Source organism: Perca flavescens, chromosome 7 (genome assembly GCF_004354835.1).
Source record: "Perca flavescens isolate YP-PL-M2 chromosome 7, PFLA_1.0, whole genome shotgun sequence".
Taxonomy (NCBI): domain Eukaryota; kingdom Metazoa; phylum Chordata; class Actinopteri; order Perciformes; family Percidae; genus Perca; species Perca flavescens.
Window position 1 is genome coordinate 19,460,925 of NC_041337.1, and position 20,408 is coordinate 19,481,332.

The window sequence follows — 20,408 nt, forward strand, 5'->3', positions numbered from 1 at the left end:
AGTCTTAGCAGGAGAGAGTGTCTCTCCATCTGTAAGAGAGTAGTGATCAAGGGTCAGAGGTCGGGTCAAGGGCAAGAAGATGGATGGATGGGGAGGCCTGACTGACTTGCACACAACAGATACAACACTCCAGACACACGGCTCAGAGGAAGAGCTATCTCAGGACTGAGGAAGGGGCGGTCAGGTTGGGTGGATGAAGCAGGATGGGAATGGGATACAAGACAGAAAAAACAAACAGTTCCAAGCAAGGATCTTCACTTCTACAAAGGCTTAAAGTGGATGTCCGGTCCCAGCTTGCCCCCCCAGCTCACTTCCCATGTCCTCCTGACATCACTGTGCAGCAGCCAGCCTGCAACCGGATTGGAGTATTTTTCACATTCACCATTCTGACCTCAGCTGTCTGCCTTGCATCAGCGTGTGTGCTGGTCATGTGATTCGATGCACAGCTCGAACATAAAAAACCTTGGTCTGCTTGACATAAACAGAACAGTGAGTCTTTTATGGTGTGGCTGCACAGCTGTGTTTGAAGAGGAAGGCTATTTATATCCACCCTTTGTTTTATTTCTCCTTTTACTTCTTCTCTCCTGGTGTTGACACATCTTCTGCCTCCAGTCCTCCATCGCCCTTTCACTGACCAGCACCACAGCCCTCATAGTTCTATTTCCTTAAACAAAATGTTGTTTTTGTCCATAGATTAATTGATTAATTTACTGTGCAGGTCTGAACGTAGAGACTCAGGATGTGCTCTGCCCTTTGACCCATTAAACTCTTATTTATCAGTTCTCTACCTCCACATTATTGCTCCCTCAGGCACTCATCGTTTTACCAATAACCTTCTGCTCGCTCTCTCCCTGCCTCTTCTCTCCAGACTCATACTCGGCAGCAGGCAGCGAAGGCAGCATCTCCACCTCTGTGGCGTCACTGCCCCCGCCGGCATCAGGCAGCTCGGCCCCCAGCTCCCCAGGCTCTAGACGTTCTGTGAGCACGCTGAAGAAGTGGCTCACGAACCCTGTCCGCAAACTCAGCGTCGGGGCCACCGCCAAAGTGGAGCGTCAGGTCTGCAAATTTGAGGGAAAGCCTCCACCTCTTCCATCCCACAGCCACAGCCAGGATCTGAGCAGTCCCCCGAAGCCTGACGAACCTTTCCCCATCCTGCCCGTCACGCACAGAGAACTGGTGAGAAGTGAGAAGTTGTAACGAGGACGCACCTTTTTATTTTCTGTCTGAACTAATCAAACAAGGCTTTGTGCTTCAAGTTCCCTTTTAAACATTTAAGACGAACCACCACTTATTATTATTATTACAATTTATTACATTAGTAAAGTCATTATTTGAAATTATCACAAGGCCTTAAACTGCTGTATAAACTGGCTCTGAAGTAAACATGCAAAGCTTAAGTCTTATATAAATAGAAAACTAAAGCCAACATCCTGACAGTGGCTTGTTTACACTAGGTAGCTCAAGAATATTAGTAGTTTAATGTAGAGTTGATTCACAGAGAATCATGGAAGGTGGCGATGCTGTTACATAACAGCAGCACTGCTGGCTCATCCCGCAGCAACTCATGCCACCATGTTCTGTGATTCATGTGCTCTCTTTTTCCATTGAGCCCGAATGTATGTATGTGCATGCTACAGACATTTTGCATCATGTAGATATTGTGTAATTCTGACACTGTGGACTTGTGTTTGTCGGTCTGTGTGTTCCAGGAGTGGAAAGATGGCCTGGCAAGCCCTGAGGACCTGTCTCCGGCTACACTACAGTCCCCCAGCTACATAACAGACTCACTGATTGGCTGCACGTCACTGCCAAACAACCAGGTCTGACACCATCTAACCTGTATCTGTCACCACATATTATTTTTGGCACCTAGAAATAATATCAAGCACAGCTGATCTTTCTGGCTTAAATACAAGTAGTGATTTTTGACAGGATGCCAGACTACTTGAGTGTACCCCTCTGTTTTATAAAAAACAAAAGATTGGCTATGATGAGATTAAAACTATGAAGAGTTGATGCACTTATGGTTCATTTTAGCTGCCAGTTCACTGAAGACAGTAGCAGTAATATTCTCAGTGAGGACCCAGCCTCACGTTGAGGTGACATCAGTACTGTTTGTCTCTGTGGCCCTGCAACCAGATCTGGATATGATCTCTACTGCTTCTGGCAGAGTTCAACTATCAAGCAAAACAAACACACAGATGCACACAGGAGTGCCGCTCTCTGCAACCACACACACGACCACAGATGCAAAGATACGGCATATAGACCATATGGACATACACATGTAAGGAAATCTAAATGAATACAAGGCTCTCTCAGAGCAGATCGATGCTAGAGGACCAGAGGGCAGAGCTTGACAGCGACCTGTGTGATGCATGACTCACATTCAACATGTTACAAAAGGGTATGCCTGGAGATAAATAGGATATAGCACAAAACGGCAGATGTGATGAAAGATGACTCCGCTTCTGTGAGCTGACAAAGAACGCTGTGTGTGCACATACGCTTTCATTTCTCCATCAAACACTCAGGGTCAGTTGCTTGTGGCAAAGGAATGTCTTAAGTCGGGTATTTACAGAGACCCTTTTTTGATGTGAGATGGAAAAATGGCAGAAACTGGGATTCGCTGGAGCAGCAGCTCCTGAGCCCTATCAATACACAGTAAAACAATAATGATATCTGAGCTTGTGGAGTGTCTCCCGTTGGTGAATCGACACCAGAGCACTTAAATCCTAATTTCGGTCTCAACAACAAATAAAAAGCCATTAATACGATTATATCAGAGGGATAAGGTCAGTGCTTTGGTGTTTTTACTGCCAATCTTTGAGAGAGAGAGAGAGAGAGAGAGAGAGAGAGAGAGAGAGAGAGAGAGAGAGAGAGAGAGAGAGAGAGAGGAAGTAGAGAGATTGAATAATGTAGGTCAGTCATCTCTGAGCTGTGGTTTCCGTCTCTGTACCCCACCTTTAATGGCCTCATGTCCGGTGTTGTATGCATTGTTGTTTTTCCTCTTTTCTTCACACCGTTGTCTCTAATCTCACAACCACAGCAGAACATAGTTTTTTGATGAAATGCTTCTTTGGACAATGGAAAGTTCCTGTAATTGTATGTCAGCAGTTAAACTAGACGTGGTGTCAAAAAGGAAGCCAGAACTGCAGATCACAATATTTATTAAATAGCGTTTCCTGAGGAACAGTTTGTACAGTCTGTCATCTCGACCCACAGTTAAAAACAACAACAAATATCTTAGAAGCAGTTTCTCTGTAAAACATTAAAAGAAATGGTGAAAAGAAATTAATGGTGCTGGTATTGTGAGATCTCTTCGAAGCCCAATCCTTTGCTTTGCGTCACTCGCAACAATGCAATCAAATTGCAGTTTTCAGCACTTGAGACCAGTATTCCTCCTTGGCACAGTACCATACCTTTTGATTTGAGCTTTCATGTTTAAGTATTGATGGGCCCTTTGAATTGTCTGCTCCACCTCAAGAATTAGAAATTGCTGATGCCACCACTGGAAACTTGAAAACACATCAGCTTCAAGCATCAGCAGATATTCCTGTGTATGATGAAAAACATCACATGTAAAGAGTATAATTTCTTTTCATGAAAATGTCTTTAATATCACTTCAATACTGCTGATTTGCAGCACTTTATGTGTTCTAACAGTAAGTCCCTAATGGAGCAATGCAAAACTTGTATAAATATATGACTTGAACATTGTGCTATTGGACAACATAGAAAACAGCAAAAGCATTCTGCTATTGTACAACCCTGTACATATTTTTGACATTTTGTTGATTTTCCTTACTTGAGACTTGAAGCTTAAAATGTTATGACCCATACACCTTTTCAGATTTTGAGAAAAAATTATGTTACAACCTCGTTCTTGATTGATGAAATTGTTGATTTAAAAAAAAGATATGTATATCCTACACAAAAGCATAACTTCAGTTTTTACTAAAACAGTTTTTCATGGTTTCTGAGTAGCAAAACAAAATTTGCAACAGAGGGAGACAGGGGGGAATTTTTCCTGTGGGCTTTGCCGCGGCACATCTGGAAGTGATCAGGGAGCCGGAGCCATGGAGAACTGTCAGCCAGGCTGAAGCACTCCTAGCAGGGCAAGATTGTCTGGGTGAGCGAGGGTCTTTATGGAGCCTCTCTGTCTCTGCCTCTATACTTAGCTATGTTTTGTCTCTTTCATTCTTTCTCTCTCTCAGATCCCTGTGACAGAATAGAATGCTTACAACTTGTAGACAAAGTTTATTATGGAGATGGCAGGTGAACAAATTGAACTAGGCCAGAGAGGAAAAGGAAAAAGTGCCATAGCTTTTCCATTTGCTTATATGTCTATCTTTCCAATCTATGTTTTTATTTCTCTATTGGGCAGCCGCCTGCCAAGAGGAGTCTGAGGGATTGGCTATATGTCTGTGGTATGAGCAGGTTTGTGTATGTGTTTAAGATGTGGAGGTTCTGCTTGACTAGGACAATGGGACACAGGGATTTAGGTGAAGACAGACGGCTGCTTCGTTAAGTTTACACAGTCAGGAGAGAGTGAATAGCCTAAAAAGAAACGGCTGAGCAGCATGGCTAAAAATAAAGGCGAAGAACTTTGTAAGTAGATACAATTGTACAGAGAGATGGCTGTGAGTCATTGTACGAGCATGTAAAGGCGATAAGTGTTCTTATTGTGTGAGAGAAACAGGTTACACAAACATGAAGGTCTTGTATCCATTGAGTTAGTGATGATTTTAGACATTGCAGGCTTTGTTGTGGCGTACACAATGACTGCAATGATTTGCACCAGGACCCCCACAGGAAATTATATAAATTCCAGGAAAAAGCATGAAAAGGAGGTCATGCATATAACGCATGAACTCAATCGATTAGATCAGAGTAACCTTGGGTTTATGCGTGCATTTCATTTGTGGCCAATAACGCAGAAGAAGGAAACAATGACATAGATGTTGCTGTAGTAGCTGCAGAAATTGAAAAAATAAACCATGTGATGTATTAACATATAGGTTTGAATCCTCAGATGGCAAAACAAAAAAATATAATTTTTTAATTCACACATAAATCATAAATGTTATTGCCAGCGAGCAATCCATAATTGTATTCCTCTTCCTCTGAAGCCAAAACTCCATCAAGAACCTTCAAAGCTTTATTTGTCATATCATCGTCAGCTATGGAGGCTGATGCTCCTCTAATTCTAACTTTTTTTTCTTTTAATCTCTTTCTCTCCATCTATCTGTGGCTGATGTGCACAGCACAGATCATTAACAGTGACAATCTGAATCTGATCTTCTTATCATTCAATCTCTGTTCCTTGTGTCTCTCTGCTCTTTCTGGTCACCTTGGCAACCTGCATCATTATCATCTCTCTCCTGCTCTTTATCTCCCTTTGCTTACTTTATTCCTGGCATGATCCCCATTACTGCCACTGGCATTACCTTTGATAAACAGTTTCTCTGTCTGTCTGTCTGTCTATCTGTCTGTCTATCTGTCTGTCTGTCTGTCTGTCTGTCTGTCTCTGCCTCCTCAGGACACTCAGTCCACCAGTCTTTTGCCAGATGACAGCGGCTCTGTCTTGATGGACGACACCTCCAGCCAATGGTCAGCTGCGGCTGACACTGAGGAGGAAAGGAGGAGTGCCTTAGAGAAAAGCATGTATGTTTTATCAATCCCATGATAATCCTCATGGCAGCCCTATGCTACTTGTGTCACGTTTTATAAGCAGTTGCTGATTTCCAGAGGAATTTCCCTGAAAGACCTATTTAACCCAGTAATGTTGGAATCCTTATTCTCCATATTTGTTGAAATGTATGCTTGTCTGTATTTTACACTCACACCAAAAGAAAAAACGTACATAAAAATTACATTTGACTAAATAATCTTAACTCAAGGTTCACTATACTGTAGCTCTCCCTGGAGCTTTCAACCACATGGCATGGTCTTCATCGAAGTTCCATAGGTCAGCTGATGACAATTGAGCCATCTCCATGACAACAGAGCAAACTATGTTGCCTGATGAAGAAAGTGAGGTGCAGTTAGAAGCTCTGGAAAAATCTAGTCAGTGCACATTGAGTTAAGATATTTTCTGTCACAACTTTCACAAATATTTAGAATGTTTGCATGTTCAGCTGACTAAGACTCAAAATATTATTTATCCCGATGAAAACTGCTGTGCAAATAGTTACAGTTACACAAATTAATTGGAAATTGCTGTGCAGATAGTTACAGTTACACTAATTAATTTGATTTGTTGAATCCAAAGTGTAGCAGTAGAACACTGTCTCCATTTCCCCTGTAACTAATCACATTTCCAGGATACCTCCTACAAAATTGCCATGTGGTATCACACCCTTTTTCGGGAAAATGATAAGGAAATAAAATACATAAGTAAATAAAGAGTAACCAAGATTTTTGCAGTGTGCAAAATACATTTGGTAGCATAACTCTAACACTAATCTGGCCTCATTTGTATCTTTACAGGTATGTACTGCAGGAGCTTATTGAGACAGAGAAGCACTATGTGGTGGACCTGGGGTTCATAGTGGAGGTAAACCTCACAGTTTGCCTGCTAAGAACACACACTCTGCCCTGACAGAGAAGAGGGAACTTATTCATCCACCCAGTCTGTCAGAGAGAGCCCTAAATCCTTATCATCACAATTCCTCCACTTTCCTCCACAGTTTGGTCTGCCTCCATTTGCTATCTCCAGTCTTAAGCAGATTTTGTGAATTATTATCTAGAAGAGTATTATGTTGCAAGGCGAGCCATCTCCCAGGTGCCTTAAATAACTGGAGATATTTTGATTCAGAGAATAATTTTTGCCATCTGAGTGTGAATAAAAACTCAATAATAGCTGGTGTGTGATTGCTGCAGTGTGTTATAACAATCTAGCTATATTTACTGGTGTTCAGGTGTTGGTTTTTGTGGGTGTGAACAGACATCAGCAGCTCTGTCATTTCTTTCCAGGGTTATATGGCCACAATGCACTCCAAAGGTATGCCGGAGGACATGAAGGGAAAAGACAAGATTGTTTTTGGGAACATTCACCAAATATTTGACTGGCATAAAGAGTAAGTCCCTGATTTTTAAATACACTGGATGTATTTGCTCCAGTTGAATTCAAAGCAAAAGACAAACAGTGACTTGCAGAGTATTGTGTTTGTGGCTGAGTGGAGGACAAAGGAACAATAGGTCAAAAGACAGATCTGACCTTCCGTTTAGGGATGCTTGTGCTTGTGTGTGTGTATGTATGTGTATGTGTGTGTGTGTTTTGTTTTTTTATGTGTATGTTTTCTCTTTGTAGCTACTTCCTGGGAGAGCTGGAGAAGTGTATAGCAGAGCCAGAGAGGCTGGCTCAGCTCTTCATTAAACATGTGAGTATGAACAATGTGTAGACACATGTGAATGTTGGGGGCTGGTGTTGACTTATGCATGCAATGAGTTAGGACAAGGATCCCCCCCAGCAATGACACACACACACACACACACGCACGCACGCACGCACGCACGCACACATGCACGAACGCACAAACGCACAAACGCACAAACGCACAAACACACACACACACACACACACACACACACACACACACACACACACACACACACACACACACATGTCAGTGGAAGTGTCTGGGTCTGCTTCCGTGTGCTGTTTAGTGTGAGGGTAAATAGAGCTAAGAAAACATGCGGAGCTCCTGTTTGTTCTATACTGTAGTCCTCTCTCTCAACTAACTGCCAGCGTCTCTCCTTCCATTTCCCTGTTACCGATATGTCTCAGTCCAGGGTGTTTTTACAACAGTGCACACGGCAAACACTTGCATACACACGAATGACACACTGGCTGATTTCCAGTCTGGGCTGGTCTGGTCAGGATGTACCAGGGAAAAAACAGCCAGAAAAGACAACATGAATAAGACGAGGAATAACAAACCCTCAGTTCAGTCTCTTTGATATGCTTTTTTCCCCCTACCCAAAACAACGACCTACTTCTTCCTACTCCTAGTCCTGGCTCAAGAATGAAGCAAAGCGATGCACGCAAAGAAAGAGTCACTGTTAATTATATTGTTTTTAGAATAGAAAAGAGCCTAAGCCGGTATAGGGTCACAGGGCTTAAAGGGATCAAAATTAGGTTTATGTATATTGTTTAAGTGATGGCACATGCAGACTAGGCAGACATGATGGGTAATTTGACCAACTTGTCTTTGCTTCTTGTCTGAAGATAATTGAGTTAAATGTCTGTGTCTCTCTCTTGCTATATTCACTCTCTCTCTCTCTCTCTCTGTAGCTCTTTAAACAATCAAATAAGGCTCAGCCCACTGGAAAATCAACTTAAAAAGCCTGTGGGGGAATAAAGAAACTTGTAACTAAATCTAAGCGTGGTGTCAAACTGTGAACACAAGCAGACTGCGAACATGGCCATAATGAAAAGCAGAAAGCACAATCTGCTTTTAACAAGCGCTGTGTCACCAATATGCAGCATGTGTGCTCACACATGCAACATATAAACACATGTAAACATGCAGTCACACAAGTATACTGGATGCTGGTAGAGAGATACAGTCCATGCACAGAACACTCTAATTTCACATGCAGCCGTCTTCTGCAGTGTTACGTAAACAATGTCCATATTTAGGTGGAGCAGCTAACTGGTCTCTAGGTTACAGAGCCATGCCGCTTGTTTCAAGGTACAGTTTAATATCGGCAGTCTCTAAAAGGCTCCGGTTACAATGAGGGTAACCTGGGTGAATTATACATAACCTAATGCTCATCTACATGTAACTCATTGAGACTCTCAGGACTGCCACATCTGCTCTCCCATGCCAATTAGTCACAGGAGAGTAAGTGCTAACCAGACAGAGTCGGCTTCAAAGGCATCATTACTGCTCCGCTCTGAGCTGCCGCTATTGATTGTTGTTGTTTGCGCTCACTTTCAGGGGAATTTTTATTTATCTGTAATGCAGTGAAAAGTTTTTTTCACTTAGTGGCCAATTTGTATCAAAGGTTTAACTGAATGAGTTTGTTTGGCTTGTGATGCAGGAAAGGCGTCTGCACATGTACGTTGTATACTGTCAGAACAAGCCCAAGTCAGAACACATCGTCTCAGAGTATATAGAGACTTACTTCGAGGTGAGTACCTCTTTTGTTTTTCTTCGATTAATCGATCAATAATTAGTTGTTTGTTTGTCTACATGTTTGATCTACAAATGTCAGAAAATAGTGAAAAATGTCCATCAAAAGTCCCTAGAGTCAAAGGTGACATCTTCAAATTGGCAAAAAGTTCAAATTCTCACCAGCAAGCAAATGTTTGGGATTTTTCTCTAATAGACTAGAATAGATAATTGATTCAGGACACACACTTGTATACTAATGATACACCGGTCACCTACCCCTTTAGGCCTGTAGTTAATAAGCCCTTTTGTATGCATGGAGGTCCAACTGTATATATTATACATGGCCATGTGGGTGTCTTTTCAGCTGACATTTATTATTCAGATTGTAATCGGTTCATTTTCATTGACAGTAAACACAAGAATAATAGACAAACAGTACAATCCCTGTGATAAACTATCTTATAGGGATTAAATTAGCCATTAGCTGCTGTGTTTTGTGCTGTGGCTGTTGTGTTGACTGGTGTTGTGTTGTTGTGTCCGTCTCCACCGTCAGGACTTGCGACAGCAGCTGGGCCACAGGCTGCAGCTCAACGACCTGCTCATCAAACCTGTCCAGAGGATCATGAAGTACCAGCTGCTGCTCAAGGTGAAAAGCAGCACATTGCTTTGCTGTTGATCACACACACCAACACCTATACACACACACACACACATACTGGTGTTCACTGTGCAGCTGTCTGAGACACAGCAGGGTCAGTCACGGGGTTGTTAACATGCAAGCATGCACACAAACACACACATACACCCCTCTGTGCAGAAACAATGACGACACACTGGTGCATCGTCTGTTTAGGCTGATTTCCAGTCAGAGAGGAAGAGGCAAATTACATAATGAGATTCTTACCATAGGTTTTAACAATCATAACGTAACAATTCTTTGAAGATAATCATAAAATAGCATCCCTGCTATAAAACTTCACCTAAATCTAAAACCTTGAACTCTGGCATTCAAATGAAAGGTGGGTTCTACACCCATAAATACTCCTCCAGATGTCCTCACCTTACTCTGAGCAGTAAACCTGGAATGCTCTGGTGACCATGCTGTGTTTATTTGAACAGGACTTCCTGAAGTATTACACCAAAGCTGGGATGAACACAGAGGAGTTGGAGGTGGGTGTCCTGATTCATAAATATAAGGTTTAAAGGGATTTTTGTGTGTGTGCAAAGGCGTGCTTTTTATTACTGTTCTTGGTAACAAACTCACTTTGGTCTTTTAAACAGAAAGCAGTAGAAGTGATGTGCTTTGTGCCAAAACGTTGCAATGACATGATGAATGTGGGCAGACTACAAGGCTTCGAAGTACGTCTCAGGAATTTAGACCATCCTTCAAATACATTTCTCATGCCAATTATTCAGCCCAAGAAAATCAAACCGTAACCACTTCCTCGGTTTGTTGTGTTTATCTTCGTTGTGGTACCAGGGGAAGATCACAGCCCAGGGCAAACTGCTCCAGCAAGATACCTTTACTGTCATAGAGCAGGACAGTGGCTTTCTGTCCCGAGCCAAGGAAAGACGCATCTTCCTGTTTGAGCAGCTGGCCATTTTCAGTGAGCCAATCGACAGGAAGAAAGGTTTCTCACTCCCTGGATACATCTTTAAGAGCAGCATCAAGGTGGGCGCCTGCTGAGCCTCAACTCAGATCAGCGACACATGATGTTTTAGCAAAATAAAATATAAAAAAATTAGAAAGTACATTTTACTCCCAGGTTATGAGTTACACAACAGATTCACACCACACGCCTAAATCAGCACACGTTACATAATCCCTGAGCAGGGACTTTTTATAGGCTTGCACGTGTTAGTGAGGTATTTAACAAGCAACTCGGCACGATGGACTCCTCACAGATGCTAATCAGATGTGATATGTTGTAGGTGAGCTGCCTGGGGGTGGAGCCCAGCGTCGACGGCGATGACGCCCGCTTTGTGCTGACATCACGCAACCCTGACGGGAGTGTGGTGCGCTTCCAGTTACAGGCCTCCTCCCCTGAGATCTGCAGGGCCTGGGTCAACGATGTGGTTCAGATCTTGGAAAGCCAGCGCAACTTCCTCAATGGTAAGTCCCAGCTAAACTCTGCAGACCAAGCCACATTCTCCTGATCCATAAATCATATTTCATCTTGGCATATTTTCCATATATTGACTTTGTTGTCAGATCATAGTTGAATCAGTGTTAATTGAGATTATTATTGTTTTTTACCATGTTTACGGAAGCCCATTCCTGCCAAAAATAAATAAAGAATTAGGAATCAAACATATAAATGAGTCATGGTAAGTCAACATTATGAGATACTACTTCAAAATCAAAAAGAAAGTAAGGAAAATGCTATTGCACATTATTTATTTTGGTTCTCATAATCAAAAGATAATCTACATTTTGACAAGGTATATCAAAATTTTACTTGCATGACACTGCATCAGTAGTTTTTATCTTTACTAATTTATCACCTTTTCTTCCTTGGTGGAAATGGGCTGACATATTATTTTCTATTACTTTTACTATTGAACTCTTTGTGCAACACAGACAAAACTGTAACACTTTACTTGAACCCCCAAATAGCATTAATAAGCAGTTTACAAACATTTAGTAAAAGATTTAAAACACTTTATAATGTAGTTGTATAAAGTAGTAATTAAGAAGTGTTAATTAATTACAAATCCTCCTCATAAGTGAAGGCTGATGTATAAATAGATAAATAATGACAATATAGTATAACACACATAATATACACAATAATATAAAATATGTCTTTATTGGAGAAGTTATAATTGTTGACAAATACTGTACATTAATAAACCTAAATGTCCTTATCTGTTTATAGCTACACTACATAAATCTTCATATAGTGCTTATGAAGTTGAAGTGCTTACTGAAGTGTTACTGACAAAATAAATGCTGAATTCACATGATACAATGCTTTGTAAAATACTCAATATATATTCATATTTATATCCTCGTGTCTTACAGCCTTACAGTCACCTATTGAGTACCAGCGACGAGAGAGCAAGTCTAATAGCCTGGGCCGCAGCATGAGGCCCCCTCTGTCTGCTGCCAGTGCCCTGCGGCCCCATTCCTCCGCCTCTATTGACCGTCATAAGTTGCCCTCCCTTCACTCTCACAACACCTCCCTGCCCACGCTCTACCTGCCCAGCCAAGGTCAAGGCCAAGGACCCAGCGAGACATACTCACTGCAGGACGTAGGTTTCTTTAGCTGTCTCTTTTTCTGCCCTATACTGCGACACTGTTCTGCAGTAACTGCCCACTCAAACACAGTATATTTCTATTTATGAGACACTGCCAGGCCTGCTTATCTCTTAAGCTTTTTTGGCTGCAGAACTGGTCCATTGCACAAATGGGATAATACAAACAACCAATGGTATTGTGTGCACGCACTACAGTGTTGGTGAGTGACCTACCTGTTGTTTGCATCTGCAGCCCACTGTGGTCCAGCCATGCCCTGCTGACTCCCACACTGTTTCTCCGTCACAAGTCCAACTGGGCTTCACTGATCAGCCAAGCTGTCAAGCTGTGTCAAATGGGCTGTACACACCCAACACACAAAGTGTACAGGTAGTGTATATGCATGCATTTAGGGACTGTCTATTTAGGGGCCTTGATGTTACATTTAAAATGTATTTATTTTGCACACAGTTGAACATGGTGCTCCTGGGTTGTATAGCAGTCATTATTCAACATCAACATTGGGGAAATTAATGACAAAACAAGCCACCCGAAGCTAACCCTTGGGGAAAAAAATGGGCCATTGTCTAACAATAATTCCAATGTGCTCATTAAGGGTAATTAAAAGATGAAAGACTTTAGAAAATGGTAACCATTTATTTAGACACACATGCAGTTAGGGGATTTGTTGAGTCATAAGAAGAGTTATTTCTCCCCCTACTGGATGAAAAAGGAATCAATAAAAAACTGAAAATTTCTGAAGGAAATGGATTACAATGTGCATTATGCCTTATTGATACTGTTCTGGTTTGGTATCAAAGTAAAAAATAAAGTTTTATTAGTAGTGATTGCAGTACAAGGAAGTATTTTATATCTGTGTGATGAATGTTCCCTCTATCCCCAGCAGAGAGCAGGAGAGGGCTACCGAAGGGGTCAGGCTGCTGATGCTGAGAGCCAGGCTCCACTGTCAGGCCCCTTAGCTGGACGACGCCCCAGCAATTTGGCCCAGCTAGCTGAGGATGACCTATGAACCCTGATGCTATCTGTCTACTGGGTCAGGAGGACAGCAGCTAACGCCACAACTGTGGAGACAAGAAGACTTGTCTACTGTCTGTTTATGCCAGGCTTGACCCTTAACTGGTTCAATCATGATTTCTGGAGGATAATAAAGGAACCTGAAGGAACTATGGAACTATAAAACGACTTTGCTACTGTTTTTACCATTCAATGGTAGGTGACTAGTCTTGGCTATACCTTGAGTGTACATAAAACAGCACCCAGTGGGATGTTACTGGGCTCAGAGTGAAAACACTCAATAGACACTCAAGTGGTATTACAATTTATAAATTTTACCTTTTTGAGAGTTTGTACACCATACTCTTCTCTTTTTCAAAGAGCAAGGGGAATTGGTTTGATGTAGAAATATCCATTCCTAATTGGGGCGGTCACTGGAGTTATGCGTGTGCCTAAATATATGTTTATGCAACAATGTGTGGATGTGTTTAAGCGCATGAGAGTGTGCAAGGAGTGGCAGTGGCAACTCTTGTACTCTTTGGTAAATTTCCTTGATAACGTTTCCTTGATAACGTTTCTGATGCCCCATTGTAAAAACAAGTACAGCTACATTTATACATTCTGTCATTCCCCTGCTGACAACTGAGTTTGCTGTTTGTGTCGACAAGAATGGGAAAGACCGAACACTTGATGTGAACACGCCACCAGGAATTTACTCACTCGAATTTCAACTTAAAGCAAAGAACTTTCTTTCTTGCCACAGTGTTGAGAGCCCCTGTGTGCTCTCTTATTCTGTTTGAGCGGCCCTCGTTTGATCTGGACAAAAAAGGCGTGAGGGGTCCCCCTGGAGGTTCTCTGTTGGTATGACGTCACTTTGGAATACTTTTTGCTCTTTGGGCAACTCCAGAGGAGTTTGCGAGGTGCATTCAAAGGGACTGCTGTGCTGACCCAAAGTGTTGCATGCAATATCTCCTTTGTGATTGACTGACACAACTTTACACAGCTCTTTCTGTCCAAGCCGAAGTAGAGTGCTTGTGGTTTGGGTGAAAAGTGCATTGGTTTAAACTTGTTTTATTAGTCCACTGTTGTAATGTCAAGGCTGTGCACCATTTCTATAATCTCTGTTAGCTTTTGCCCTCATGAACTAAATACTGTACAGTGCATACCATAAAGTCAATCATACATTTCCACTTGTAAGATGAAGAATGACCCAGGTATGCCAAGAAATGTTCCAGTTCCAGTTCGTTCAAATGAAGGATAATATATTGCTGGATAAACAGAGTAATGAATCTGCATGCTTCCGCTTCCTCAGACAACAGTGCCAAAAAAGCAGCTCACTACTTAAACGTTTCATGCTCTTACTTGTAGTTTACACTCAGTAGTTTCATGCTCTTACTTTTAGTTCAGTTTGCCACTACACTACAAAACAATCATAGATATCTGTGTTACTATCTGGATTGTAATGCCTAAGTGATAAAACGAGAGTGGAGTAGATAAAGGAGGCAATCCCATCAATATCACTTATTCTCTGTGGCCAGTAGAGGTCCCCACAAGGCTTTCACTTCCAATTTAGTTAGATAAAACAGCTGCACCAAAGACAATAGGCCTCATATTTCAGTGCTCACACTGAAGTAAAGCTGCTCAACAATCTGTCCGAAACACAATAATAAATTTCACAAAATTAACTGAAATGTGAAACATTAGGTGAGTGGAACCATCTCACAGAATCCCTCTGCAGTTAATGTGAACTGGCATGTTTTCATTGGAATTACTCATCAGGCAGTTTTTCTTTTAATACAAAGTAATACAACTACAGAGAACCAAAGGCAAGGACATCAAACCAGGAGAAGGTTGGTTAGAGCTATGTTTGACTGAGTAGAAACTGTTGTATCATATCAAATAAAAAGTGTCTTTTTGAAACTGAGGGCAGCATTTGAGTTTCTCTACAAAATCTTAAAATAACTATACTGTATACTTGTAATGTCTACAGATGCTTATCTCTGCTGTACTGTGGATTTCTTTATACTATAAGTGCTTTCTAACCCCCTATGATGGTTAATACTGTCATTCTTATGCATTCTCACAGTGTGCTCATTTCCTATTAATTTAACTAATAGTGCAACTAAAGTATTATTTTTGCTATAGACCATGGAGGTCCCTAGACTCCTTTTGGGAACCTCTGATGAACACAAAGGCAAAGTATTTTGCTTGCTGCGGTACCCCTCCTTGCAGAAAGTTCAAACAGGATTAAAAACAAAGAGAAGAAACCCCTGGATGAGCAGACATCTGGTTGGCTGGCCTCTGAATAAAGCCCCATTCTAGGCAGTAAAGCAGGGCTGATCGTAACACGGCTGTGATATATGGAGGATGGGACGCAGGGGGGGCTAAGGGGTATTAACTTTCACAAGGGTGCAAAATCAAAGGGAGTTCCTGTCACCACTGAGGGGGTCTCAGCAACAGGGGTCCCATTCACAGGGAATTCCTCTCCAGTGCCCTCTGTTGCATCTGTTGACTCAATCTTCTCCATTGAGAGAAAGAAAACACTCATTAAAGCCACATGACTGTGAACTTGATTGCAGCATCCGAGACAAACAGCCCCATCAATGGATTAAGTATTTACTTTGAGGTGTGAAAATCTTTGAACAGCCCACCATGTTGGGGCTTCTTTAGGAGCTTCTTCCTTCACACCAACAGCACAATGAGCAGCATTTGTATTCTGAATGCAATCAAATTATCATTTAAATAAAATGTTAAATTTTTAGGACCTCCGGGGCATTGGAAATTCAGACATTAGCTGAATAAGTTAAGAAATTTAGAACCAGTCAGTCATAGATATTTACTTCACAATCAGTCGCCAAGATGTAAGAAAATAACATTATTAGAGCAGGGAAATTGTTTCAGCAAGGACAATGTTTATTCAAATTTACATGCGGCCAAAACCCCAATAAAATCGTTGATGATATTTATACATAATTTACAAAGAATTTAAACATTTAAAATGTTTGCTAATCTGGAGGAATGGTGCTTCATATTGCTGGTTAAGACCAGCCGAGATAAATCTGTAGATCAAAGACATACATACAAGATCCCTACATTGAAGCTGACAAATTAGGGTATATTTTCGAATAAAAATCTAATTATAAACAGAAACAGAATCATCGTTCCATTCTAAACCTGTTTTCGAGAGCAGAAATTATATTTTTTTTACAGCAACCTTCAGCTGTACTAAGGCATACATTTATTCAGAACATGATAATATGGACATATTAAGGTAAACCTTGCAGAATTTTGCTCATGTCGGTAACGTCCTTCACGAAATATTTACAAAATGAACATTGACAAAATTTTGATTTTCCCATTAGGCTAAATTTAAACAAATCTGAAATTGTTAAAGGCATAAAACTAGTTTTGTTTCTCTTTGTTTTGTCTCACAAGATCACTGAAAAAGTTTCAAGTTTTCTTTACAGGTGCCTTGCCTCAAACAGCACACAATTACTTAAAATTGTCTCTATATATATTTATATGGTACTACTTGAAGTCAAAAGTAGGGCATTGACAACAAAAGATGTTCGGAGAGCTTGATGCTCACCCTCTAGTGCAAACCTATGGCAGTAAGTGTAAGTCACACAGTCTGTTCATTGTTGATTATTATTTTTAACTGACGTACCACAGAGATTACTCTCTCTTGATATTAGTGAGCAGAGGGTCCGTGCTCTGTGATGGCTGCCCAGACCGGCTCTTCCTGGTCTGGTGGGTCTTGACATGTTTGGAGAGGTGGTCACTTCTCATGAACCTCTTGCCGCACTGCTGGCATCCAAAGCGCTTCTCTCCAGTGTGTGTGCGGAGGTGCCGCTGTAGCTCGTCTGAACGGGTGAAGCTTTTACCGCAGAAAAGCCAGTTACAGATGAAGGGCCTCTCCCCGGCATGCCAGCGCAGATGTGCCTTGAGGTGAGAGGTCTTCTTGTACACTTTGCCACACTCTGGGATGTGGCAGATGTGCAGTCTCTTCTTTCCGAACTCTAACCCCCCGCCATTGGCCTGGCAGTTGGGGCATTTGCAGCGGCGGCAGCGGCGTGTGGAGCTCAGCAGGCTCTTGGAGGTGCCTTGGAGAAGAGCAGCTATCTGGGGCTGGTGGCCCAAAACCAGCTGTCTGCCTAAGGAGAATGGATGGTTGGTTGGGGTGGCATTGGTTTGGGGAAGGCTCCACCATTGCTGCCCTTCGTCCACATGGCCTCCAGGCAAGTGATGCCTGGCTGAGGAGTTCTGGAGGAAGCTGGGGAAGTTTTGTCCCACACTGTTGTGCTGAGGGTAATAGGGGCCGGTGGACTGTGGCTGCGAGGACAGCACTTTGACAGGGGAGAGTTCAAAGGAGTAGGAAGAGGGAGGTTCAGCCGGGGGGGTGAGAGGCAACTCATGGTGGTGGTGATGATGGGTGTGATGATGATGGTGACCCAGACCAGGCTGCATGTGTCCGGGGAACTGCACCTTGGGCACCGTGAAGGTCATCTGGTGTGTGCTGAGGGCTGTGCTGGGTGCCATGTCGTTGCTCCAGAGCTGAAACATTCCTGATGTGGAGCTGACGGAGCTTTCGTAGGGGAACTGGGAGCCTTCGGAGCCCATAGTGCCTCCCACCTGCCAGGCCTGGCTACAGGTGGTGGCCAGGAAGGAGAGGGCGCTGGGTGCTCCCTCTGGAGAGGAGCTGGGCGTCCGGTCCTGTGTGGTGATGCACAAACACAAATCATAAGCCACTTTGAAGGAGACTAAAATGTTTAAATCTTTATTAATTTGACTAAATATTTTCTTTTAAATGACACTATCATAAAACATTCAGATATTGGCATTGCACATATGTAATACATTTTAGACATTTAATTGCCTTTGTCCTGATATTTTTAAGTCTTGCTGGTCTATTTTCTTGTTATCCCGATTTTTGAAAATAATTTCACCACTATAACAAGTTTGATTACACAGATTTCACACAGATCAAGCACGTGAAGCATATTTATTCATTACGCACAAGTTGCGGAGTGGTGGCTTTTACCACAACGAAAGCAGGTAGTATCCGCATGCAATGGGGTCAAAAAGATGATTATACAACAAACCTGTAAAAAGGTGTGCAAAAAGTTGTCAGTCCTTTGTATCGCCAGCGCAGCCATCTGTCCTCGCGCTCCTTCTCCACGCACCTGCAACCCAAACTGCGCCGAGAGACGACGACGCGCAAAGTCTCAACTAAAGCTCGGAGCGCAGAAGAAAAAGATGCTCACATTCGGGTCTCGGATAACTCAGACAATCTGGCAGAGTAGACCAGGAAATCCCGCGTCATTCAAATGTCCCTCAGTCCACGAGGTAAATAGTTTTAGTGTGCTAGCAGTCCAGGTAATTTGGCGTTGAAGCAGCCGATGATGCCCGTCTGAAGTTAGAGACAGAGAGGCGCACAGTAAATCCTTACGATTATCTCAAAGGCGCCTGAGCTGCATCTTCTCTTTATACAGAGAAAAGATCCTCTCAACGGGGTCTCCAGTCTGATGCAGGAGAGCGAGTCAATAGAGAGGAGATGTGAAGCAGGAAGGAGGGGGAATTGTTAGGTGAAGGGGTGGGCTACTCATAATTTCACTCAATTTCAACCAAATGCTGACCCAAGAGCTGACTCCTCCTCCAATTGTTCTGAAAAAAATAAGGCATGATAAGAGGTTTCCTGTAATATCCTCATTTCTATATGAACTTCTTTGGACATCTCATGTCATGTTCCACTTCTTTTTATTTTTATTTAAATAAGCCCACACAACTGCATGATTTAAAAAGAAAACATTTCAAAGTATTCGCATTTAGTTTTTCAGCAACTTTCAATCTCTCTACAGTTAGGACTACATTTTGCACAAGAACAAAATGCTTAGTCTGTTAAAAGATCTAAGATTAATATAGCCAGCTTAATCAAAAATATTTTTCACTCCGGGAGTATTTGCATACTGCTTCAATCCCACTGTGGGAATTCAAGTAAAGATAGTAAAAATATGGATTTGACATTTTTAGCAACTATTAGTGATGCAGTTTTGAAGGGAAAGGTGAGCAAATTATGATCTCCAGTCAACAAACATTAAGACAAACCACCAGCAATAAAAATAATAATTAATTCATACTTACCGGAAAGCATAAAAGTACAATGTTCCTTGTTTTCATCATACATCTACCATCACTTAATCACTTAAACGTTATGTCAGACAGATTGATGTCAGACCATAACTTTAGTTTTGGTTAATTATTTTTTTAATGAAATTCCTAGTAACAATACATCCACACATGCACTTTTGATTTAGTTAAATTCATAATTTTGCAATGTGAATCTGGAGTAAATGATCATAATTCTGCTTAAGTGATTGAAGCTGTGCATTGTGACGAGCATAAAACCCTTTTTTTTTTAATAAATAAATACATGCCGTTTGGAGGTAATTTAACTCACTGTTTGATTACTAGTTTTCTCCAGATGACACATAACACACTTTTTGTTTCTTAACGCAGCAGCAGGCAGCCCACCGGCCTGGCAGGCATGAGGCTCACACGCTATGAAGACAGTAACAGTATTTTCCCTCACAAAGCTAATTGATAAAACTCAATCAAAGCCTTAGAGTTCTCACCAGTGGGTGACATGTCAAATAGGCTGCCCTGTGTGACATTCTCACATTTCAGAGTTCAAGTAGAGGCCGCTTCAGATCTGCTCCATTAAATGCAGATTGAGGCTTAATCTCATTCTGTAACTCTGTTCACCATTACAATGTTAAGAGTTTAAATCCAGGCTGGGAACCTGTTTCTCATGTAAATTCCTAGTTCCTCCTTATCTTCTGCTCCCTGTTTCACAGACTGTGATCCTTAAATAAACAGAGCTCAAGGAGGAGCCAGCTAAAAATGAGAAATACATTAACTTGAAAATGTATACTTTATAATTAAATTTGAACAGAAATGTAAAGGTTCATGGTTGTAATTGTTAGACTTAAAAAACAAAACAAATGAAAGACAATGATAATCACTAAACTGTA

General features: G+C 41.8%; 2 protein-coding genes across 4 annotated transcripts in view; one reads left to right on the forward strand and one right to left on the reverse strand.

The window, feature by feature from the left end:
- arhgef25a (Rho guanine nucleotide exchange factor (GEF) 25a) overlaps positions 1-15,301 on the forward strand; it is a 59,261-nt gene extending 43,960 nt beyond the window's left edge. For 2 of the 3 annotated variants that reach the window (XM_028582234.1, XM_028582236.1), the window contains 15 exons: positions 869-1,176; positions 1,710-1,820; positions 5,543-5,667; positions 6,493-6,559; positions 6,979-7,082; positions 7,316-7,385; positions 9,052-9,141; positions 9,679-9,771; positions 10,245-10,295; positions 10,407-10,484; positions 10,606-10,797; positions 11,058-11,238; positions 12,151-12,380; positions 12,619-12,753; positions 13,268-15,301. In XM_028582234.1, coding sequence (XP_028438035.1) covers positions 869-1,176; positions 1,710-1,820; positions 5,543-5,667; positions 6,493-6,559; positions 6,979-7,082; positions 7,316-7,385; positions 9,052-9,141; positions 9,679-9,771; positions 10,245-10,295; positions 10,407-10,484; positions 10,606-10,797; positions 11,058-11,238; positions 12,151-12,380; positions 12,619-12,753; positions 13,268-13,393 — 1,961 coding nt within the window. In that variant the 3' untranslated portion in view covers positions 13,394-15,301. The remainder of the gene's footprint in view (positions 1-868; positions 1,177-1,709; positions 1,821-5,542; positions 5,668-6,492; positions 6,560-6,978; positions 7,083-7,315; positions 7,386-9,051; positions 9,142-9,678; positions 9,772-10,244; positions 10,296-10,406; positions 10,485-10,605; positions 10,798-11,057; positions 11,239-12,150; positions 12,381-12,618; positions 12,754-13,267) is intronic. The other variant, XM_028582235.1, reaches the window with a different exon arrangement.
- A 1,026-nt stretch (positions 15,302-16,327) lies between these two features.
- sp5l (Sp5 transcription factor-like) lies at positions 16,328-18,955 on the reverse strand. The gene is made up of 2 exons (XM_028583617.1): positions 18,480-18,955; positions 16,328-18,090 (listed from the first exon to the last, which is right to left on the reverse strand). Exons 1-2 carry the CDS (start codon positions 18,531-18,533, stop codon positions 17,053-17,055), a joined length of 1,092 nt encoding a protein of 363 aa, XP_028439418.1. The 5' UTR covers positions 18,534-18,955; the 3' UTR covers positions 16,328-17,052.
- Positions 18,956-20,408: the final 1,453 nt, after the last annotated feature.

Coding starts and splice junctions, on each gene's coding strand:
- sp5l (XM_028583617.1), bottom strand. CDS start 18,533: ATGGCTGCGCTGGCGATACAAAGGACTGACAACTTTTTGCACACCTTT. Junction 18,091..18,479: donor TTTTGCACACCTTTTTACAG/GTTTGTTGTATA, acceptor ATCACCACACAG/GACCGGACGCCCAGCTCCTC.